General features: G+C 37.9%; 5 protein-coding genes across 12 annotated transcripts; 2 read left to right on the top strand and 3 right to left on the bottom strand.

Annotated features, from left to right (window-relative positions):
• The first annotated feature begins 33 nt into the window (after positions 1 to 33).
• LOC111460281 (tuberculostearic acid methyltransferase UfaA1-like) lies at positions 34 to 10,289 on the top strand. Of its 3 annotated transcripts, XM_023103466.1 has the most exons (25): positions 34 to 227; positions 330 to 511; positions 2,620 to 2,837; positions 2,933 to 3,038; positions 3,118 to 3,219; positions 3,296 to 3,355; positions 3,443 to 3,521; positions 3,642 to 3,789; positions 4,832 to 4,955; positions 5,524 to 5,704; positions 6,872 to 6,900; positions 7,000 to 7,148; positions 7,239 to 7,341; positions 7,927 to 8,022; positions 8,106 to 8,161; positions 8,240 to 8,363; positions 8,610 to 8,672; positions 8,767 to 8,826; positions 8,904 to 9,065; positions 9,179 to 9,252; positions 9,335 to 9,428; positions 9,514 to 9,650; positions 9,727 to 9,807; positions 9,885 to 9,990; positions 10,100 to 10,289. In XM_023103466.1, the coding sequence occupies exons 2-25, from the start codon at positions 338 to 340 to the stop codon at positions 10,166 to 10,168; spliced, it is 2,595 nt and encodes an 864-aa protein (XP_022959234.1). In that variant the 5' UTR covers positions 34 to 227; positions 330 to 337; the 3' UTR covers positions 10,169 to 10,289. The 3 variants fall into 3 exon arrangements, with proteins under 3 accessions (XP_022959234.1, XP_022959235.1, XP_022959236.1); XM_023103467.1 differs by lacking the exons at positions 34 to 227; positions 330 to 511 and adding an exon at positions 2,470 to 2,586 and having other exon boundaries at positions 2,696 to 2,837; XM_023103468.1 differs by lacking the exons at positions 34 to 227; positions 330 to 511; positions 2,620 to 2,837; ... (2 more) ...; positions 3,296 to 3,355; positions 3,443 to 3,521 and having other exon boundaries at positions 3,716 to 3,789; positions 4,882 to 4,955.
• Positions 10,290 to 10,496: 207 nt separating this feature from the next.
• LOC111460283 (heterogeneous nuclear ribonucleoprotein 1-like) lies at positions 10,497 to 13,635 on the bottom strand. Of its 2 annotated transcripts, XR_002713411.1 has the most exons (3): positions 13,176 to 13,635; positions 11,559 to 12,872; positions 10,497 to 11,043 (listed from the first exon to the last, which is right to left on the bottom strand). XR_002713411.1 is itself a non-coding variant. In XM_023103469.1 (2 exons), exons 1-2 carry the CDS (start codon positions 13,395 to 13,397, stop codon positions 11,709 to 11,711), a joined length of 1,386 nt encoding a protein of 461 aa, XP_022959237.1. In that variant the 5' UTR covers positions 13,398 to 13,635; the 3' UTR covers positions 11,323 to 11,708. The 2 variants fall into 2 exon arrangements, 1 of the variants encoding a protein (XP_022959237.1); XM_023103469.1 differs by lacking the exon at positions 10,497 to 11,043 and having other exon boundaries at positions 11,323 to 12,872.
• A 3,244-nt stretch (positions 13,636 to 16,879) lies between these two features.
• LOC111460286 lies at positions 16,880 to 18,685 on the bottom strand. 2 transcript variants are annotated; one of them, XM_023103480.1, is made up of 2 exons: positions 18,614 to 18,685; positions 16,880 to 17,947 (listed from the first exon to the last, which is right to left on the bottom strand). In XM_023103480.1, exons 1-2 carry the CDS (start codon positions 18,652 to 18,654, stop codon positions 17,056 to 17,058), a joined length of 933 nt encoding a protein of 310 aa, XP_022959248.1. In that variant the 5' UTR covers positions 18,655 to 18,685; the 3' UTR covers positions 16,880 to 17,055. The 2 variants fall into 2 exon arrangements, with proteins under 2 accessions (XP_022959248.1, XP_022959250.1); XM_023103482.1 differs by having other exon boundaries at positions 16,880 to 17,944; positions 18,614 to 18,679.
• On the top strand, positions 18,327 to 20,256 carry LOC111460289 (protein PROTON GRADIENT REGULATION 5, chloroplastic-like). Its single transcript, XM_023103488.1, has 2 exons — positions 18,327 to 18,931; positions 20,024 to 20,256. The coding sequence occupies exons 1-2, from the start codon at positions 18,653 to 18,655 to the stop codon at positions 20,126 to 20,128; spliced, it is 384 nt and encodes a 127-aa protein (XP_022959256.1). The 5' UTR covers positions 18,327 to 18,652; the 3' UTR covers positions 20,129 to 20,256.
• On the bottom strand, positions 19,911 to 21,687 carry LOC111460287 (eukaryotic translation initiation factor-like). Of its 4 annotated transcripts, none has more exons than XM_023103486.1 (6): positions 21,341 to 21,687; positions 21,046 to 21,214; positions 20,819 to 20,944; positions 20,451 to 20,516; positions 20,279 to 20,366; positions 19,911 to 20,159 (listed from the first exon to the last, which is right to left on the bottom strand). In XM_023103486.1, the coding sequence occupies exons 1-5, from the start codon at positions 21,544 to 21,546 to the stop codon at positions 20,316 to 20,318; spliced, it is 618 nt and encodes a 205-aa protein (XP_022959254.1). In that variant the 5' UTR covers positions 21,547 to 21,687; the 3' UTR covers positions 19,911 to 20,159; positions 20,279 to 20,315. The 4 variants fall into 4 exon arrangements, with proteins under 4 accessions (XP_022959254.1, XP_022959253.1, XP_022959252.1 ...); XM_023103485.1 differs by having other exon boundaries at positions 20,274 to 20,366; XM_023103484.1 differs by having other exon boundaries at positions 19,911 to 20,166; positions 20,274 to 20,366.
• Positions 21,688 to 21,745: the final 58 nt, after the last annotated feature.

The raw sequence follows: 21,745 nt of genomic DNA on the forward strand, positions 1-21,745 counted from the left end.
GTTTAGTAATTTAGAGGGGAGTGAATTTCCCTCCCATATGCCTCGAACGAGGGTCAAATGGTCCTTATCCCTTCTTCTTGCTCGTGAAGTCAGAGCCAAAGCTCGACGAAAGACGTGAGCGGCTTCCTTTAGTATCGCCTTCTTCCTTTCCTTCTCCATTTTCTCTGCATAAAGCGATTCCGTTCTGTACCTTCCGCGCCCTAATTTCTTCGCAATCGCAAATCTCGGTACTAGCAATGTCAATGCGCTTCTGTTTCTCTCCATTTTCCGATCATTTTCTGGTTTCGAGACGAAATCAGAGCACTGAATCGTTTCGATTTTGAATGCAGAGAGGAAAATGAAGGTCGCGGTGGTCGGAGCCGGAATCAGCGGCCTGGTTTCGGCGTTTGTTCTGGCCAAAGCTGGAGTAGAGGCTGTGCTGTTCGAGAAGGAAGATTATCTTGGCGGCCATTCCAAAACGGTGCACTTCGATGGCCTTGATTTGGACCTCGGATTTATGGTCTTCAATCGAGTACGATCTCTCTTTCTCTCTCTTCTGGTTCTCGTTTCTCTCTCTATCTCATAAATCTGAAACGACTGTCGTTCTAGAGACGACGATTGACGATTTAGTTGCATTGGTTCAGCATAAATTTAATTATTTTTTATTTTTTATTTAAACAAAAAAATATATTTTTTATATATTTAATAAATATATATGGTGTTTTAAATTAATATAAAACATGAAAGGTTATATTAGGCATTTAATTGTTCAAATCAATATAACTTAATTTAAATTAAGAAAATTAACTATATAATTTAATTAATATGAAAATATAGACATTATATTATTTTCTCTAAAATTTTAAGTTAAAATTTAAATATTTATAATCTATAATCAAATTTTTACCTCTGACATAAAATATTAAAACTTTTTGGACTAAAATATTTTAAAAATTTTGAGAAGCATTTTTTTTTTTTTTAAGAATTAGAAAAAAAAACGAGGTCAGAAGATGTGTATTTATTTATTTAAGACCGGGGTTAAATTATCTATTCGAACTAGTGGTAAAAAAAAAATGTAACGCATTTAAAAAAATTACATTATTGTCCTTTTGAATTTAATGTTTTTTTTTTTATATTGTCCATCATAAATATTGGAATTATATAGTCGGATATAATGTCACATGCTAGATTCGAACCCCACTTTATTATTTGAATGGTAATTTAAAAGTATATACTAAATTAGATGTTTTAAGATATTTTTATTTAAATAATAAATGAATTTATTAATATGCAATGCCAAGTCACTGGAGTTTGGGCGCTGTCTTATCTTTTGGGGGTTAATGACAAGTGGGCTGTCTGCGTGGAGAACAATCGAGAATATATATTTTTTATAATAAAAAGTGAAGTTTTTTATTATTGGGTTAAAATAGTAATTGGAAGGGTTTTTTTCTTTTTAAATAATATTTCATTTTTAACTCTAATTTGGAAATTGCTTGGTTCAAGAGTAGGCTTGAGTCTAAATATAACAAAATTTTCTATTATTTAAGAAAATATTTAGAATTTCACACTTTTTTTTTTCTTTTTCTTTTTTCAATCAATTAATTATATAAGATATTGCTGTTCTTTAATTATAAAATTTCAAATTCTTTAAAATAAATATGAGAATTAATGTACTTATCCCATTAAATTATAGTAATAATTTCAATTTTTTTTAAAGTAAATTGAAAAATAGAACTTAGTAGTATGCTATTTATTTTTTTAAATTATTTCATTACATACCTCAAATTTAAAGCTAAATAATTATCCCTAAACTTTGTATTTTTATCTAAAATGATATTGGTAAATTTTATATTTAATATTGGTAAATTTTATATTTATCTAAAAAATTAAATTTTTAAAAGTTTGAATAATAATTTTAAACTTTAATTTTTTTATTATAAAATATGACCATTAATATAGTTTAAAAAAATACCATTTGACTTTAAAAAGTTTCATAAATACCCTTCAACTAAAAAAAACACTTCCTTTTAGTATTATATTTAAAAAATACTCTTAAAATTTTAAAATTAACGTTAACATTTAACTTTTAAAAATTGTTATTTCATTTTTGATGTTACTTTTAAACGTTTATTAGTATTTTTAGAACGTGGTATGAGATATTTATTTTTTTTAAAGTTTTTAGAGAAGTTTTGGGGTATTAATGAAACTTTTGGAAATTCAAGGTATTTTTGAAACAGTTTAAAAGTTTAATGATATTTTTGAAATAAAATATTAACGGTTACTATTTAAATAACGGTAAATGGTATTTTTAATTTTTTTTTTAAGGTTTAAGAATATTTTAAAGTATATTTTTTTAAAAACTTTTTTAAGGATATTTTTGATACGGGAAGTACGATATTTAAAATTATATATTTTTTGAATGGATGGATTTAGAAATATATAACAATCTTGATATTCAACATAAATGTTGAGCTCTAAATAAAAATTCTCTCTAGTTTCAAGAGGGAAAAAATAATTTAGATGAGAGATGGGATGTTATTTCTCAAGCTGTATAAACATCATCAATGGTGGGCTGGTAGAAAGATGAGAACGCCATGGAATCAGTAGGTAATGATTATCATTCTTTTGGAATATGAACAGGTAACTTATCCAAATATGATGGAGTTTTTCGAGAATCTGGGAGTGGAAATGGAAGTCTCAGATATGTCTTTCTCAGTCAGCTTAGACAAAGGACGAGGCTATGAATGGGGAAGTCGAAATGGTGTTTCAGGTCTATTTGCACAGAAGAAGAACATTCTTAATCCATATTTCTGGCAAATGATTCGGGAAATACTCAAGTTTAAGGACGATGTTATCAAGTACGTTCTATCGCTATTATCTTCAATGATTTGGGGTTTTTGTTTGTTTGTTTGTTTAAATTTATGATCGGCCCTATTGGTTCTTGTTTTGATAGTTATCTTGAAGTTATGGAGAATAATTCAGATATTGATCGAAATGAGACGTTGGGAGAGTTCATCAAGTCAAGGGGCTACTCCGAATTGTTTCAAGAGGCTTATCTTGTGAGATTACTGTAGAATTCTTGAGTTTGTTTATGTCGATTGTGTGGAGAGGGATTGAATATTGATCTTATTGCTCTAGGTTCCAATGTGTGGTTCGATTTGGTCTTGTTCTTCTGAGGGAGTTCTCAGTTTTTCAGCTTTCTCAGTCCTTTCGTTTTGTCGAAATCATCACCTACTTCAGGTTGGTCTTTGTTCATCATGTTCTTAATATCATGGCAATTTTGGAGCTCCTCACCATGAAACTCTCTTATTTACAGTTGTTTGGTCGTCCACAATGGCTTACTGTCAAATGCCGTTCTCATTCTTATGTGAAGAAGGTGATCTGATCCTTTATACTTTATAGCAGCCAATTGAATGTTTTCCTTGACACTCGTTAGTTAATGTAAGTTTATTTGAAAAATCAGGTACAAGAAGTACTAGAGAGTCGAGGCTGTCAGATAAGAACTTCTTGTGAAGTTAAGTCTATATCAACAGTGGATGAAGGTGCATAATTAAATGGTTAAAAGATGTCCAGTTCTTCATTTTTTTCAAATCATTGACAATGAGTTTTGATATCAATGTTCTACCATTGGTTGTTGATATTTGATATTGAACATTTATCAGGGTGTAATGTAAGCTATGGAGATGATTCACAGGAAATGTTTGATGCTTGCATAATAGCGACCCATGCTCCTGATACTTTAAGAATATTAGGAAATCAAGCAACCTCGGAAGAAGTCAGAGTACTTGGTGCTTTCCAATATGCCTACAGGTATATTATCATTTCATCTCCTCTTTATTGTTAGCTTATGTGAGATCCCACATCGGTTGGAGAGGGGAATGAAGCATTCTTTATTAGGGTGTGGAAACCTCAAGCAGACGCGTTTTAAAAACCTTGAGTGAAAACCCAAAGAGGACAATATCTGCTAGCGGTGGTATCAGAGCTAAACATCAGATGGTGTGCCAACAAGGACACTGAGCCTTGAAGGGGGTGAATTGTGAGATCCCACCTGGATTGGAGAGAGGAACGAGTGCCAGCGATGACACTGGACCCCGAAGGGGGTAGATTGCGAGATCCCACATTGATTGGGGAGGGGAATGAGTGCCAGCGAGGACGCTGGGCCCCGAAGGGTGTTGGATTGTGAGATCCCACATTGATTGGAGAGAGGAACGAGTGCTAGCGAGGACGTTGGGTCCTGAAGGGAGTGGGTTGTGAGATCCCACATCGATTAGAGAGGGGAACGAATGTCAGCGAGAACGTTGGGCATTGGGCCCCGAAGGGGGGTGGATTGTGAGATCCTACATCGGATGGAGAGGGGAAGGACGCATTCTTTATAAGGGTGTGGAAACCTATCTGGACGCGTTTTAAAACTCTTGAGGGGAAGTCCGAAAGTGAAAACCCAAAGAGGACAATATCTGGGAGTTTGGGTGGGGTTTGGGTTGTTACCGCTTAATTCTCAAAATCAAAATCAAGATTGAATCATAATCTCTTTTGCTTATCCTACATTTCCTTATCTTCTTGGAATAATGTAAAATAAGCTAGAATCAGGGTGGTTCATTATCCTAATGCTTCATTTTGTTGTGACTTGCTACAAAGAATACTTGGTATTTCTTGCTTTCTGCTGTTAGGAACTTGATATATTCCTCCTGTCAGATGAACCTTTGTTGAGACTATAATGGGCAAATTTTGTTCCAAAGTGTTGTGGATGATAGACTATTGATATTTATTTTAAGATTATTAACTGCTAAAGTTAATATAACGATGCCTGAACTAGTTGCATCAAAATGCACAAACATTTTCTCTGTATTGGCAGTGATATTTATCTCCATCGTGACAAAACTTTAATGCCCCAAAACCCAGCAGCATGGAGCGCATGGAACTTTCTTGGAAATACAGATAAGAAAGTATGTTTGACATATTGGCTCAATGTACTTCAGGTTAGTTTTCATATATCCACTCTGATATTTTATCCATCTTAACACCATGTAAACCAGAGAACCAAGCTGTAACCAGGACCATAATATTAAAGAAATCCTGGATCTTATAAAGGATGCAACAAACTATGAAAACTCTGCGAATAAAAGGCAGAGAATGAAACATTATTTATAAGGTGTGAAAACATCTCCCTAGTAGACGCATTTTAAAACTTTGAGGGGAAGTCTAGAAGGAAAAGTCCAGAGAGAAAATATTTGCTAGCGGTAGGCTTGGACTGTTACATTATCTCAATTCTTATTCAAGGGAAAATTGGATTCATTCTTAATTATTTTAACTTCCGAGTGTTCCCTCTCATGCAAACACTCCAGGAAATGAGTATGAACATTCCATGTCTGTTGTTTGCTACTTCAATTCTTTTCGGAACCAATTATTTCTAGCTGAAAGGAAAAGGGTGAAAATATTGTAGATGGAAAATGCTTGGATAAAGCAAACTGGCTGTTAATCATGGAAAAGAGTTTCCTATTTGAAGTTATGTAGCTTTGATACCTCCCTTTAATTGTGAACTTGCAGAATCTTGGTGAAACTGGTCCTCCTTTTCTTGTGACTCTTAATCCAGATAAAGAGCCAGAGAATATCTTGCTTAAGTGGTCAACTGGTCACCCAATCCCATCTGTAGCTGCATCAAAAGCTTCAACTGAGCTTGATACTATTCAAGGAAAGAGAAAATTTTGGTTTTGTGGAGCATATCAAGGTAAGATTACTGCATTCTAAGTTTAGAAAGGGTGTTTATTTAATAAAGAATGGAATGTATCAGAATCTTGTCTTGTTAAAATTGATTTATGATGAAAAGATAAAAAGTTACATCATTCGGAGAATACAAATCATTGGAGTAGGTGTTCATGCCTGAAGTTTCAACATATTTTCTTTTACCAACATCTTTGGACTCACCCATCACCAGTTCCATTCCACATGCGCATGTTCTCACTGATTTCTCTTTACAATCATATTTCTTGTTCTAGCTTCTCTCTTACTAATCTTATAACAGCCTTCCGGACTTCCCCTCAAAGTTTTTAAAACGCGTTTGCTGGAGAGAGGTTTCCACACCCTGATGAAGAATGTTTCGTTCTCCTACCCAACCGATGTAAGATCTCACAATCCACCCCTTTCGGAGCCCTGCATCCTCGTTGGCACTCATTCCCTTCTCCAATCGATGTGGGACCCCCCAACCCCCCTCCCCCCCTTCGGGGCCTAGCATCCTTGCTGGCACACCAGATCGTGTCCACCCCTTTCGGGGCTCAGCCTCCTCGCTAGCTCTGATACCATTTGTGACGACCTAAGCCCACTGCTAATAGATATTGTCCTCTTTGAGCTTTCCCTTTCGGGCTTCCCTTCAAGGTTTTTAAAATGCATATGCTAGGGAGAGGTTTCCACACTCTTATAAAGAATGTTTCGTTCTCCTCCCCAACCGATGTGAGATCTTACAAATCTATCTTCATAATTCAAACACTCTCATTCTAACATCCGGACTTTCAATCATTTAATCTACACATTTCTTCACTAAGAAGTCTCTCATCACTTACTTTATCACAATACCAATCTTTTTCTCACTAATATATTTGAGCACATACATTTTTGTCCAAACACAGTGGTTTCTATTGCACTATTAGTTTGTGCGCATGCATACAATTTTATAAATTATCAGGGTAGATTAGTTAAAGTACATTTAGTTTAACCTTTTATAATGTGCATATCTGAATCAAACATGCCTGATGAAACTACATTCTAAAAGATAGGATTTAGCAGGAATATAAATGAATGCCCCCAAGTTTCAAATGCTGCAACATGCATCCTCATCCTAAAATATGACATGCTTTGATGTTACAATAGGAGTCTTATTATTTATGCTACTTCTTTTTAGGTTATGGCTTCCACGAGGATGGGTTAAAGGTAATGATCATTACATAATAATTTCCTTAAGGGTGTCCATGTGCCTTTTCAAATTTGAATATCTCAATGGATTTACAAATGAAGTCTAAATATTTGCAGGCTGGTGTTATGGCAGCACATAATATGTTGGGAAATAGTTTCACTCTTTTAAGCAACCCAAAACACATGGTGCCTTCGCTAGCAGATACAGGGGCACGCTTGTTTGTAACTAGATTTCTTGGGCAATATATAACTTCAGGATCATTAAAGTAAGCTTATGTACAACTATAATCGTATGCTTCTCATAGTGGTTCTTTTATTTCTAGTAATCTCAATTGATATGTTTTGTATCAACGCAGCTTAATGGAAGAAGGGGGCACAATATTTACCTTTGAGGGAACAGATAAAAAATGCCTTCCAAAAGTTGCTTTGAAAGTTCACAGTCCCCAATTTTATTGGAAGGTATGCAAGTCTAACGTCTGCTTGACATATATTTGAACTGTACTGATGAAGTTTAGCAAAGAAAATGATTGATTGGAGCTCATTCTCCATGAAGTACTCTCCTTTAGTTCCTGTGAGATCCCACATCGGTCGGGAAGAGAACGAAACACCCTTTATAAGAGTGTGGAAACCTCTCCCAAACTGACGTGTTTTGAAAACTTTGAGGGGAAGCCCAAAGAGGACAATATCTGCTAGTGGTGGGCTTGAGTTGTTACAAATGGTATCAGAGCCAGACACCAAGCGATGTGTCAGCAAGGAGGCTGAGGCACGAAGCGGGATAGATTTGGTGGAGGTTCCACATCGATTGGAGAAAGGAATGAGTGCCAGCGAGGACGCTGGGCCCCAAAGGGGGTGGATTGTGAGATCCCACATCGGTTGGGAGGAGAACGAAATACCCTTTATAAGGGTGTGGAAACCTCTCCCTAGCAAATGCGTTTTAAAAATCTTGAGGGGAAGCCCGAAAGGAAAAGCCCAAAGAAAACAAAACCTGCTAGGGGTAGGCTTGGGCTGTTACGGTTCCTAAGTCTTAAGAATTCATTTTGGCAGATTGCGACACGAGCTGACTTAGGCCTCGCGGATGCATATATCAATGGAGACTTTTCTTTTGTTGATAAAGATGAAGGTCTTCTAAATTTTTTCTTGGTAAGCTTTTCTGATTTGAATCTCAAGATAGTTTATCCTCACAGTAATTTGCACAGACTCTGTCATGCTGATTTCTTCTGCAGATTCTCATTGCTAGCAGAGATACAAATTCTTCAATTGCAAAACTAAAGAAGAACAGGTATATATAATGGGGAGAGCTGCCATTGGCTCCATAGTTTCATTTCCTTTGAACTAAACATTCACTTACATTTTTCAGGGGATGGTGGACACCGCCGCTATTTACTGCTTGTATTTCATCTGCAAAGTATTTTTTTCAGCATGCTTCTAGGCAAAACACTCTTACACAAGCTCGTAGGAACATCTCCCGTCATTATGACCTGGTATTCAATAGTTTTCGATGGGCTCTTTTGCCTCTTCTATTTTTCTTCCTTTTTAAGAAAGCTTGATAAGAAAACCCATGTCTTTGGATGGTAAAAGGTTGAGTTTCTTGATCCTTCATTTGATATCATCACTTTCCTTTTGCTATTATAATTTATTAGCCTTCAAAAAGAAGCTCAGATTCGTTGTTATTTTGCATCATTTTTCTTGAATGACTGAAAGATATCTGCTTCCTTTTTGCTCTACAGAGCAATGAACTTTTTTCTCTATTCTTGGATGACACAATGACATACTCATGTGCCATCTTTAAGGTCTGTTTTTTAAACCATTTTCTATACACTCTTTTATGATACATTGTTACAAATATGTACTAATCTTAGTTTTTTATCTTGTTTTTGTTAATAGGGAGAGAATGAAGATTTGAAGGTTGCACAAATGAGAAAAATCTCTCTTCTCATTGAAAAGGTGATTCTTTTAGCTACAATTCGAACTGAAGTTAAGAATGATTAAGTATTCAAACTTTTTTATGTCTTAATTCTTAGGCAAGAATCAATAAACACCATCACGTATTGGAAATTGGGTGCGGTTGGGGTAGCTTAGCGATCGAAGTTGTCAAGCGAACTGGATGTCGTTATACTGGTATTACTTTATCTGAGGAACAACTAAAATATGCTGAGAAGAGAGTTAAAGATGCCAACCTTCAGGTACAGTTCACATACTTATTGAAAATTGTTCTTCTTCCCAACTATTGTTAATGAAAACATTATCTGTGGTATGGTATGTTACTTCTTATATCTAGTTTTTACTTTGATTCTAGGATCGCATTCGGTTTCTTCTTTGTGACTATCGAAAATTGCCCAGTACCGAAAAATATGACAGGATCATATCATGGTGAGTTTCATAATATGAAAAAGAATTTATTTGCCATATGTATGAATTAGTACTGTGATGATTCTCTTTTGTACTGCTTCAGTGAGATGATAGAGGCTGTTGGCCATGAATTCATGGAAGACTTTTTTGGTTCATGTGAATCAGTATTAGCAGAAAATGGCCTTTTTGTTATACAGGTTGGAAGCTTTGATTGTTATAGGCATATACAAGTTAAATGCTAACATATCTTTGGTCCTGATACTACTTTTGATTCTTTATTAGTTCATATCGATACCCGATGAACGTTACGATGAATACCGACTAAGTTCAGACTTCATAAAAGAATATATATTTCCAGGAGGATGCCTACCATCACTAAGTAGATTAACAACAGCCATGGCTACTGCATCAAGACTCTGGTAAGTCAAGCTTTTATTAACTTGTTAGAGTGATTTCTCTCTCTTTGTTTTCTTACAAATTAAATTCCTTTTGCAGTGTGGAACATTTGGAAAACATTGGGATTCATTACCATCAGACTTTGAGGTGTTGGAGAAAGAATTTCTTTGAGAATAAGAGGTAAAAAGCTTTATTTAGGGAGATTCATTGCCATCAAATGTTCTTCAAGTTGAAGTTCTTATTCTTTTACTACACAGCAAAATTCTTCAACTTGGTTTTGATGAGAGGTTCATACGGACTTGGGAATACTATTTTGACTACTGCGCTGCTGGTTTTAAATCTCGCACCCTTGGCAATTACCAGGTACATAGGTCAAATATCATCATAAAATCACTCCAAGTTCTATGATTATATACATCTGTAATTGCAATTAGAGCATTGAGCAGAAAATGATAAGTGAATTTGATTGCAGATTGTATATTCAAGGCCTGGTAATGTAGCAGCATTCAGCAATCCATATGAAGGTAACCCAGCTTATTAAATTGATTTGATCATTCTTTTCAATTTGGTCAATGAACAAAATTGTATTTGTCAATTAATTCAGCTAGACAGCAGCTACAAGATACATGCATTAAGCTCAACATTTCATTGTAACTTTTGATCCAATTTCTGAAGGAAATGTTCCCTTTTTGATATCTACTTAAGAGGGCAGAAAGATTGAACTTGATATCAATGACCTGCCAACTTGATATCAATGCTCACTTTTCCTCCAACAAGAAAAGAACATTAACTAGCATCTACAAAAGAAAGATTAGATTCATAATCGCCCCCCAACAGGATCGAAAAACAGTTAAAAAAAACTTCAAAGGAACAGCAGAAAGACCATTATATTCACCTAATAGCAGTTCTAAAACCGAGATCTTTACGACTAATCGTCGACCTTGAAGCAAAATAGCAAAGGAATATATTGAACCAGTTGCTACTTTACCAACAGGAAAAGGTAACAGCAGAAGCATTCTATATAGGCTAAATCTACATAGGCTATTGTTAGCTAATTATTAACAGAAGAGAAATGGCTAAGAAGCTTTAAATCAATACCTACTAATAATTAACACCGAGTAGCCTACATAACCAAGTCTTGAAGGAATGGATTCAATAACCTTGAGAAGAATTACTATGAACTAATGACTCACAATGCCAGAGATTTGGAATACTTGATAGTGTTGGCAAGGCCTTGCAGAAGAACATATTCGGTTCCGGGGGGGTAAATCCAATATTTCAACCGATTAGAGGTCCTCCCTCGAGTTCCATAAATGCTGAACACACACATCCCGAACACGGTCCTTCACTACGAAGCCTGTGTTCAGTCATGAGTGGACTCTCTCGACTCCACTTTTACAACTCCGGGCATCCCTCCTGTAACACAAGGGGAAATAGAGGGGGAAAATGATTATGCCATTGTTAAAGAGCCAACTACGACTACGATTAGGTCTAACCATACGAAGTGATCGACCCAATAGTGAGGCCTCCAACACTATCATCTATCACTACAACTCTCTCTACTCTACACTACACTACACTACACCTTTTGTATTCCTACTTGAAATGTAAGATAAAGAATGAAACATCTATCACCTAGTTCTTCATACCGTCTACGACTGATGATCTAGACGATCTAAACGACAAGAGAAAACATAAAAAATATCTGAATATATAAGTAGGAAACAAATTGTTACAACTCAAACAAAGTGAAAAGATGAAAATCGATCACAGATAGCTAAAAAAGACATTCATAAAGAGACCAAATTTAACTACGTTCCGCAACAAAATACTAAATAACTGAAGCATCATCGAATAAACTTCTAAAACAGCTACTTATTTTAGACTAGAAAAATTAATACTGCAAGCTACTTGGATTCAAGCAACCCCACCAGGCTCATTGTGTTACAAATCGGGCCACCGTTTCAGTCAGCAGCAAGACAACCTCTTTTTTTCCATAAGCAACTCGAAAACATCGATCTCATAAAACAAACACGGATACACAGAACATGGCACGATCCAGTTCACTTTTGATCATTGAATTACTGTTGTTGGGCTTGCCGAGCTTGTCCACCAGCATAACCACCTGTATAACCTACTTGTCCTCCATCAGATCTCCATGCAGCATTTCCATAACCAGTGTTGTTTCCATTAGCATCCCCATAGCCATTTCCCATGTAACCACCACTGTTCCCTTGTATCTCTCCCCCACTTGGACCACCCCCGACGTTGCTATTTGAGGCACTACCAGACCGTCCTCCGCCTGTACCATAACCAGATTGACTCCCATATGAGCCATCGCCTCCACCGTAACCATAACCTTGATTACCAAGCCCACCATATCCATAACCCTGGTTTCCATACCCAGCAGCTCCGCCAGGAGAATGACCAGTGGGTGCAGATCCAGGTCCTCCACTGCCAGCTCCAGCATTGCCTCCGGGAGCACCACCCCAAGGAGCAGCATTACCATAACCCATGGCTCCATACCCAGAGGGAGCTTGAGTGGACCATGAACTTCTAGGTCCACCTTGAGGACCACTCCCATAACCAGCATTAGCAGCATTCGGGTTACCGTAGGCTACAGCTGCAGGGGCGCCATACCCAGTATTCGAACCACTGTAATTTCCATAACCACCATATCCCATGCCATTGTTCGATGAACCATACCCATACCCAGGATTACTATATCCAGAGGAACCATAAGGTGGGAACCCTCCACCAGAGCCCTGAGATTGCATATACCTACTCGAATCCATATGACTATCATAAGAATTCGAATTAACACCACCAGAAGACCCATAACCTTGATAACCACCGCCACCCATTGAACGACCACCCGCACCTGGATTAGCATCTTTAGGAAGGGCACGCTTAACTTCTACTTGTTTACCATTCAAATCATGAAATGTCTTATGCAAAACCCTGTCAACAGCTTCTTCAGTATCAAACGATATAAATCCAAATCCCCGTGGACGCCTAGTATTTTGATCATACATGACTACGACATCGGTTACATGGCCATACGCCTCAAAGTACTCCTTAAATCCTTCTTCAGTTAATGTTGGAGGCAATCCCCCAACAAAAATTTTTTTAGTCCTCATGTTTCCTCCACCACCACCACCACCAGAATTCCTAGTAGCATTAGAATTGCTTGCTCTAGCAGGGGTCTGCTGTTCTTCCCGTGATAAGGCCCTCTTGGCCTCAACCTATAAAATAATATAAATACAAATGCTAAAATGTAACTAAACAAATATGACTACAGAAGATTAAAGTATAAACTCCACAGATTCACAGCAACCCATTTCTGATGTTTCAAGATCATATTGGAAACATAAACTACGCTGAAATGAAATTACAGAACAACTCCAACCCTTTTGTCAATCCCTCGCCTGATGAACAGAACAATGCACCAACCAGAATCATCGTAAAAAAGGGCCAAATCAGAAATCAAAAAGGCCAAAACTCCAAATATGGAAAGAAGAAAGTAAAAGAAAGGGATTCTGACGCACCGTTTTACCATCGATGGTGTGCTTATCCTGAAGAACTCGATCGAGAACAGAGGGATCTGAGAAAACGACGAACCCAAACCCTCTAGGTCTGCTAGTGATCTTATCCCTCATCACCACCGTATGCATCACTTCACCATAGTTGCTGAAGTAGTCCTTAAGCTTATCCTCGGAGGTTTCCCATGAAATTCCACCAATGAAAAGCTTCCCCTGATCCGAATCCATTGCCCCTTTCCCTGGTTTTCACGAGATACCCAAATGAATGGAGGAATCGATTCGGGTGTTCTTCCTCTCAGCTTCGGTCTGAAAATTGAAATTCGTTTTTCTGGGTTATGGGGAAATGGAGAGAGAAGAGGGTTTGTAGCCGACTGGGGGCTTCAAGGAAGAACAAAGAGAGGGGAGAGAGAGAGAGAGAGGAATGAGGAGAGAGAAAGAGCTTTGGTGAATCTGATGGTAATGAAAAGAGTGCTTTTCTCTGTAGGAGTAGGGTTTGAGAGAGTGGACGGTATGCCATTTGAACGCTCAAGATTGGTTTGTTTCAATGCAAGAAAGTTCAATTAACGGTCAAGATTGGTTTGTTAGTCACGTGATTTGCACGAGAGTGAAGACCATGGTGTTAGAATGAAATCTAATGTGTCTCAATATTGGTGGCCAATTATTTATTTATGTGTATGTATTTTTTTTGCATTTAATATTCTATTTTTAAAAAACGGTAAATTTCTTCTTTGAATTTCATTTTCATAATATTCTTTCGAATATTATACCAAAAAAAAGGTATCTAGTTCTTTATTTATCGACTCAATAAAAAATGATTGATTAATTTGTATAATGTCGTGTTAAGGAAATAAAGTAATTTTACTTTTTGATACATAAATCTATTTTAATCGTCCGTTACTAATTTTAACTTTTGCGAGACTTTTGATAGGATAGATTTTTTGTCCGTTACTAATTTTAATTTTAACTTTTGCGAGACTTTTGGTAGGATAGATTTATTTAATTTTAACTTTTGCGAGACTTTTGGTAGGATAGATTTATACACGTGGTGACTACGTGTGGTGAATATCTTCAAATATGATCTATTTACGTGCATGATCATATATTGTCGTATAATTATATCATATTAACAGCTTGAAAGTTAACACATTATAGTTCAATCCTCAAAGTTAAAGTTCAAAACCACCATTTGCATCTTATTAGGGGTTGCATCTTATTAGGGGTGTACATGATGTGAGTTGAAAAAAATCTTTTAGACTAACAAAAAAAATTTGGATTGATTGAGTTGGTGACTTGAACAACCTGAACCGAATTCATAACCTAACCCAACCCAACCTACTTTTTATTTTCGAGTTGAGTTGTGTAGGATTGTTTTTTTAATACTTATCTATAATACATTTTACATCAATTATAATCGTTAAATGTTCTAAATTTTCATAATAATCTTAAAAGTAGGGCCGTATCCGATTGTAATCCTATTTTCAAGCCAATCGAGTTGACCCCAATTTACAGTTTACCAAAAATTCAACCGAACCAAAGCAGAAAACATCTAACCTTACCCTATATTTATGATTTGGGTTGAGTTATCTGAACCTGTCAAGTTCGCTCTCGAGTCTTATGAACGTAGGAGAAAAGGTGTATGAATGAGAAGAAAATGACAACTAAAAAGACAAAAAAGACACTTAAAATTTGAAAAAAGAAAAAGAGAGAATAAAACTTGGCCCTGCATTCATTACAAAGCGCCAACGTTATTCTTACCTTATTCAAACTACTCTGGGGCCAAGCATTTCCTTTCCCTTCTTGTCTGGCTTTGTAACTGGACCATTCCTGAGCTTCTGCACGTACTAAATGGAGTGTTTTCTTGCTCGTTTCGGTTTATTGTAAGCATTGAAAGCAATGTCGATGAACGGTCCATCACAGTTAAAGCTATCCCCATAACTCCTCGAACATCGGATTCAAGAAGCATTTCAAGACTATAATTTCGTAAGGTAGCGATCACAACATGTGCGCAAATCGAACTATCAAACTATTTCAATGAAATGTGAGATGCAAACTTTGGATACAGAAATAAGCTTGGGTCAAATTTTGTGAAATCCCACGTTAGTTGGAGGGGGAACGAAGCACTCCTTACAAGAGTGTGAAAACTTCTCCCTAGTAGGCGCGTTTTAAAACCTTGAGGGGAAGCCCAGAACAGAAATCCCAAAAAATAATAATATTTGCTAACGGTGGACTTGGACTGTTACAAATGATATCAGAGCCAGAAATTGAGCGGTGACCAGGACACTGGCCCTTAAGGGGGTATATTTTGAGATCTCACATTGGTTGGAGAAGGGAATGAAACATTCTTTACAAGGACGAGGAAACCTCTCCTTAGTAAATGTGTTTTAAAACCTTGAAGGAAAAGCCCAACGAGGACAATATCTACCGGCGGTGGACTTGGGTTGTCACAAATTTCCTCCTAAAACATACTAAATTGGTTCTACCTCCTGTCCTTTATGAAGGAAATGAATCCTTTTTATGGATGAATCAGAAAAAATGGGTTGACACCAGGATCCTTATTTCGCTACTTTGCATTCGTAGTGTGTAGCCAAAGGAAATATATCGAGCCTAAAGTCATCCCAAGCACGGGTTACGAGGCTAAAGAACTATTTCTTTGAAAAGCAAAAACTGAGATGGGATATACCGCGATATACCACGACATAGCAACGTGGCAGTGAATGATACAAATTCTAAGGCGAACATATCGAGTTAGCCCCTACCCCAGTGATAAGGAGCTGCTAAAAGAAGTCTGGTCCACATGCCAAAGTAAACTAACCCTTTAGATTCAAATTTATGTTAACACAGATATTGAGGAACACCTTAATGTTCCTCACAACATACAGATAGACAGATGATTTAGAAACAAAAGTAACACAGCAGAAACAATTGTGCTATCCAATGGATGCCACTGTTATGCAGATAGACAGATGAAGACTTTCTTCATTCTAAACTGCAGCCAAAACCATAATCCTGCATAGCAGACACACTAACTAGGCACAGCCGAAACGATTGGTTACTTGTGCCTGATGGAGATGAATGGCAGGTCTTAGAGATAGAGAGATAAGCAGTACAGTAACCGTCCAAGTCCAAGCTCACTGCTAACAGATATTGTCTTCTTTGGACTTTCCCTTTCGAGCTTCCCCTCAAAATTTTAAAATGTGTCTTCCCCTTATAAGGAATTTTGTTCCCCTCTCCAACCAATGTGGGATCTCACAATCCACCCTTTTTGGGAGCCCAACGTCCTCGTTGGCACACCGTTTCGATGACTGAATCTGATACCATTTGTAAAAACCTAAGCCTAGCGCTAGTAGATATTGTCTTCTTATAAGGAATATTTCATTCCCCTCTCCAATCAACGTGGGATCTCACAATCTACCCTCTTTAGAGGCCAAGATCCTCATTGGCACACTGTCCGGTGACGGGCTATGATACCATTTGTAAGAGCCCAAGCCTACCACTAGCAGATATTATCCTTTTTGGAATTTCCCTCAAGGTTTTAAAACACGTTTGTTATGGAGAGTTTTTGCACACCCTTATAAGGAATGCTCGTATCCCTCTTCAACCAATGTAGATCTCACAATTTTATTCTTCATTTCTACTGCCACATGAAAGCATATAATTCGGCCAAAAATTAGCAAGAACAAGATGAGAAGCTAGTGGACATAATGAACTAGGATGTAAACTAATCTACTAAATTCTCTATTGATCAATACTTCAAAAAGAAGATTAAAAAACAGAGAAACTTACAAACATTTACTGTGGCCTAAAGCATGAATGAATAAATCATTTGTTCTTCAACATAATGACATAATGATATGAAGAATACCGTCAAGAATGTGTAGCTACACCTTCACTCCGTTTCAATCTCAGGAGCTGAGCGAATCAACACAGTCTCCTGTCCAAGCTCAGCCAACAATGGGCCACTTCCCTGGCCGATCCTGAAATTCCTGTTGCTGGACAACAAGCCAATCAAACCTAAACCCAATATCAAAACCAAAACAACATGGCCAATGAATATTAGATCCATCAAAGCAATGCCCCTCAGACCATCTTCCTCAAGATCACATTGTACAAAAGCGTCACCAGTAGCAGGCAACACCAACATTGCACGACAACCCTTCAAAGAAAATGCATCGGTATACAAAGACAAGCCAATTTGAAACAGCCATGTGCCCTTAAACGTTAAGCCAGAGGAAAGTAGAAATTCAGCGAAAAATGCAGACGGTTTCATAGATAAAAACAAGCAGGAACAAGCGCAAAGAAGGGTTAATCCTCCAGAAATGTGATACAAATCACCACCAAGACCAGTAATCCCCTTACCAATCACGGAATACTCAACAAGAAACGCAACTCCGGCGAAAACGAAGATGAAACTCTCACTTACAAGAAGAGGGTCGAGATTTTCCCGCAAAATGATGAGAATCGCAAGCGCCCAGAAGAAGAAAATGGCGACTGATTGCTGGAAAAATGCGAATCTGTAAGTAGGGTTACCGGAAAACGCGATGAAAAGGAAAATTTCGGAGAAGGCGGCGATGGGGGGGAGGAGGAGGAGGGAATATAAGTCGAAATTCTTCCATTTGGGTTCGGATAAGTACCAGATTTTTGATCGGTAAAGAGATGGGTTGTTGAGGTAAACGGAGGAAGAACCGAGGAGCCGACGAACGCCGATGGGGACGAGGAAGAGGGCGGCAGAGAGGTGGGTTGCTAGTGACGCCATTGACAAGGGCTTAGTAAGAAGCTTGCTAATGAAAAATAAAATAAATTAAATCAAACATTTAATCTTTCAATTTAGTCTTTGTAGATCTTAATTAAAATTTAACGAGATTTCATCAATAACAACTTACTATAGTCACTAGATTATTAAATTATTTCAGAATTTAAACCATAATGACTCAATTATTATGAAATACAAAATTTTTAAAAAATATAATATGAAAGACAAGGAACATTAAACATGATGGTGAATCCTCGGTCAAATGGGGAGGGATCAAGGGATTTATGTGACATATTATGTTATTAATATTAAAATTATGCTAAGGTATTTGTCAATTTTCATGCTAAGGTATGAATCTCAAATGGGGTCGTCGTCTAGTCTTCTTCACGGCGTAGATAGAGCCACGGTGATGAGATAAGCTAGCAGACAGGGCCCCTTTCCAATTCAATTCAATTGAATTCAACAAGCTCATATTCTCTCGTAATTATGGACCATAGGAAGCAATCGCATGAACAATTCCATTCAATTGGAATCACGATTCTGCTTTTGAAACAAAACGCCAAAACCCTAGCCAAGTGTGTGGCTCATAACCCCTGTCTCGATCCCCAATTTCCCTCACCCACATTTCGCCTCCATTTCACATCCAAATATCAAGCAAAGAGGCACTGAGAGGGAGAAGGAGTTGGAGCCGTACCTGATACCTGAGGAAGAAGAAGCGGAAGAAGCTGTTTCCATGGCGGCGACTTCGATCTCTGCGACTGGATTGTGCTGTTCGTCTTCTTTCATTGGAGGATGGGGATCTTCAGTGGCCGGAGAGGATTACGCGCTGCTGGCGGCGAGGCCGGCCGCGGTGCAAGTGGGAGGGGGGAAGGCGGTCAGATTCCGGCCGATGATGAAGAACGTGAATGAAGGGAAAGGGGTTTTTGCGCCGTTGGTTGTGGTTACTCGGAATATCATCGGCAAGAAGCGCTTCAATCAGCTTAGGGGCAAAGCAATTGCCTTGCATTCACAGGTATTGGTTATTCATTTTTTTTTTCCCATTAATCTCAATTTGTTTGTTTAGAAATTATTTGTTAGGCCATAAAATTTATATTACTCTAATTTGAGTAAAACTCAATATATATATTCCTTCATCAAAGTTGGAAGTTCATATCCCCAAACCCGAATCCGAAGAAAAAGCTATGCATTTGAGGATCGTATCAAAACTACACGAAGAAAAAAAATAAAAACTACTGTCAGAAATTCTTTAGAACTTCAAAAGAACTTGTAATTGTTTAAAATAATAAGGACTCTTGAACGTTGTATAAATTGTTAGGTTCATTGGCTCGTCCATGGGAATCTTTCTAGTCCTCATTCGTTGGTCTCTCTTTTCTCATTTCGTCGAACTCCCATGGACCAGACTCTTTTTAAACATTATACAAGTAGTTAGGCTCATTACCTCATGCACCGGAATCTTTCTAGTCCTCATGAGTTGCTCTCTCTTCACTTATTTTGACCTTGCTACCATGTTAGATAAACACGACTCTCCACAATAGTATAAGACTCTCCACAATAGTATAATATTGTCCACTTTGAGCATAAGCTCTCATGATTTTGCTTTGGGTTTACTCAAAAGGCCTCACACCAGTGGAAAGAGTATTCCTTGATTATAAACTCATGATCATTCCCTAAATTAGGTGGGACTTTCATCATCCAACACCTCCCCTCGAACAAAGTACACCTCCTCTTAAGCAAGGCTCGACTCCTTTGGAGTCTTAAGTCATTTTTTACTATGTATTTGAGGAGGCTTGACCCTAGACATTTGAGGATTTATCAATCTATTGGCACGATTAAGTTTAGGGCATGACTCGAACTCCACTAGGCTTCACACCATGGTGCGAAACTGTCTCGAGGTCATGAGATCACACTCATCCTCCTCCTCGCTTTTCTTTCTTCTTTTTCGAGTGAATCTCAGGACCTTTCCTGTAGATATGATTAAACAACCTCCAAAAAAAAGAGAACGATAACGATACTGAATTTCAAATCCCGAACAATCGAACTTAAACCAAACTTAACCAATATGGGTATTTTGAAAGTGATGTGAATGTGAGTTGGTGTTTGTCAGGTAATCACAGAGTTTTGCAAATCAATTGGAGCTGATGGAAAACAAAGACAAGGGCTAATCAGGCTGGCCAAGAAGAATGGAGAAAGACTTGGATTCCTTGCCTGAGATCTTCTTCTTCTTCTTCTTATGCCTTCTCCTGTTTTCTATTCCATTCAGTTCATCAGCTGTAATATCATCTATACTCAAAACACTCACTCTTTTAGTACTCACAGGAAATGCTTCATTTGTCAAAATTACACACTCCCATAACCTTGCCTCAAAATTTAGCAGCTCGACATGATCGAGTTAATGATCAGACACTGTACCGAGACGATTTCGCCGACTTTTCCCTTCTCAGATCATCCTGCAACCAACCAAAACAAATAGAGATGATGAACTGGGACGAACAGAAGAGAAAAATGTTGATAATCATAAAACTGAAGTTTACATGAAAGCTGAAGGAAATCTTGTCGGTAACGTCGATAATCTCCTTCCATTTCCTACCGATGCTCATCTGCATCGATCGGAGAGTACAGAATAAGTTAGACGGTCTTTAGAACTGAGTAAACGAAGTTCTAAGCAAACAAGAGGAGCAAAACACAACCGGTAATCCACACATCAAAAGATTCACAACAAACACTATAATTTTCGTATAAGCAGAAAACAGGACATCTCTCAGAGATTCATGAGCTGATATAAGATAAGGATCATAGTTGGCAAGATCATAGTGAACAAATGTTATGCTGAGAATTCGAAATAATTTCGGCGATGACACGGTCTCGCTACAATGTAGCTACAAAACTAACAACGACTAACCTGAGCAGCCTCATTTGCTGCTGTCTTGGTCCACAGTGCAAGCTTGTCCCGCCTCTGGCGCACACTGGCAACTACGCCACAGATCTCATCAGACTCCTCAAATTGTTCCCCAATCAATGCCATCAACTACCCAATAACGAAGGACATGAAATTTTAGACCAAATTAAAGGAAGCAATTACCACAAATCCATGCAACCAACAATGAAATTAGGTTAGTCTTTGTATACCGTTTCCAGCCACATGGTATCGAGGTTAGTCTTTCTACTGCTCGTGACAGTCCATTTTCCTCCATTAGCACACTCAGGATCTTCCCATTTCGGTTCAACTCCAGCTTTGAACAAGTGAAAATCTGCATTAGCCGGCAACTTGCTCGGCTTCAATATCTGATCGTAAAAACTGTACAAAAGCCCGGAATCACAAATCGAAGAAACAGAATATGAACAAAATCGTAGCAGAACGTCAAAGAAAAATGAAAACAGAACCAGTTTAATCATTGGCAAAGAGGGGGAGCGAAGGACGTACCACCAAAATTCTTCAACAGTGTCGAAGGTATAGACCTTGCGCAGAGAGCTGCCCCATTCAGCACCTTGCTTCGGCCTCGACTGGTTATCGAACCAAAAGGTCCATTTTCTCTCCAACATATGGGACTGCTCAATGGAATCGCCTACTTCTGTCGCCGCCGCCGCCGCCGCCGCCGCAGGACACTCCACCGCTACCTCACCGGCCATATCTTGGTCGCTGAAACGCCCCCTTTTCGTTTGGATAAATTGGGGTAGGAATAGGAATGGGAATTTTTTTCTATCAATCGACGAAGTTTTAGGCTTCAAACTTGTTAGATTCTGTAGAGACTCGGCCCAAAACTCTGGACCCAAGGCCCGTAAAATTCAAGGTTCGCGTCGATCTTATCGAAAAAGAGAGAGAGAGATA

The sequence above is a fragment of the Cucurbita moschata genome, unplaced genomic scaffold, assembly GCF_002738365.1.
Source record: "Cucurbita moschata cultivar Rifu unplaced genomic scaffold, Cmos_1.0 Cmo_Scf00023, whole genome shotgun sequence".
Classification (NCBI taxonomy): Eukaryota; Viridiplantae; Streptophyta; class Magnoliopsida; order Cucurbitales; family Cucurbitaceae; genus Cucurbita; species Cucurbita moschata.

Excerpts from the sequence above, each read along its gene's own strand:
- LOC111460287 (XM_023103486.1), bottom strand. The coding sequence starts at position 21,546 with ATGGCCGGTGAGGTAGCGGTGGAGTGTCCTGCGGCGGCGGCGGCGGCG. Across the intron at positions 20,517-20,818 it reads CAGCAAATGAGGCTGCTCAG|ATGAGCATCGGTAGGAAATG; the intron begins GTTAGTCGTTGT and ends CGATCGATGCAG. Across the intron at positions 20,367-20,450 it reads AGATTTCCTTCAGCTTTCAT|GATGATCTGAGAAGGGAAAA; the intron begins GTAAACTTCAGT and ends GGTTGGTTGCAG.
- LOC111460281 (XM_023103466.1), top strand. The coding sequence starts at position 338 with ATGAAGGTCGCGGTGGTCGGAGCCGGAATCAGCGGCCTGGTTTCGGCG. Across the intron at positions 512-2,619 it reads GATTTATGGTCTTCAATCGA|GTAACTTATCCAAATATGAT; the intron begins GTACGATCTCTC and ends GAATATGAACAG. Across the intron at positions 8,364-8,609 it reads TCTCCCGTCATTATGACCTG|AGCAATGAACTTTTTTCTCT; the intron begins GTATTCAATAGT and ends TTTGCTCTACAG.
- LOC111460283 (XM_023103469.1), bottom strand. The coding sequence starts at position 13,397 with ATGGATTCGGATCAGGGGAAGCTTTTCATTGGTGGAATTTCATGGGAA. Across the intron at positions 12,873-13,175 it reads ACACCATCGATGGTAAAACG|GTTGAGGCCAAGAGGGCCTT; the intron begins GTGCGTCAGAAT and ends ATTATTTTATAG.
- LOC111460289 (XM_023103488.1), top strand. The coding sequence starts at position 18,653 with ATGGCGGCGACTTCGATCTCTGCGACTGGATTGTGCTGTTCGTCTTCT. Across the intron at positions 18,932-20,023 it reads CAATTGCCTTGCATTCACAG|GTAATCACAGAGTTTTGCAA; the intron begins GTATTGGTTATT and ends GGTGTTTGTCAG.
- LOC111460286 (XM_023103480.1), bottom strand. The coding sequence starts at position 18,654 with ATGGAAACAGCTTCTTCCGCTTCTTCTTCCTCAGGTATCAG. Across the intron at positions 17,948-18,613 it reads TCTTCTTCCTCAGGTATCAG|CAAGCTTCTTACTAAGCCCT; the intron begins GTACGGCTCCAA and ends ATTTTTCATTAG.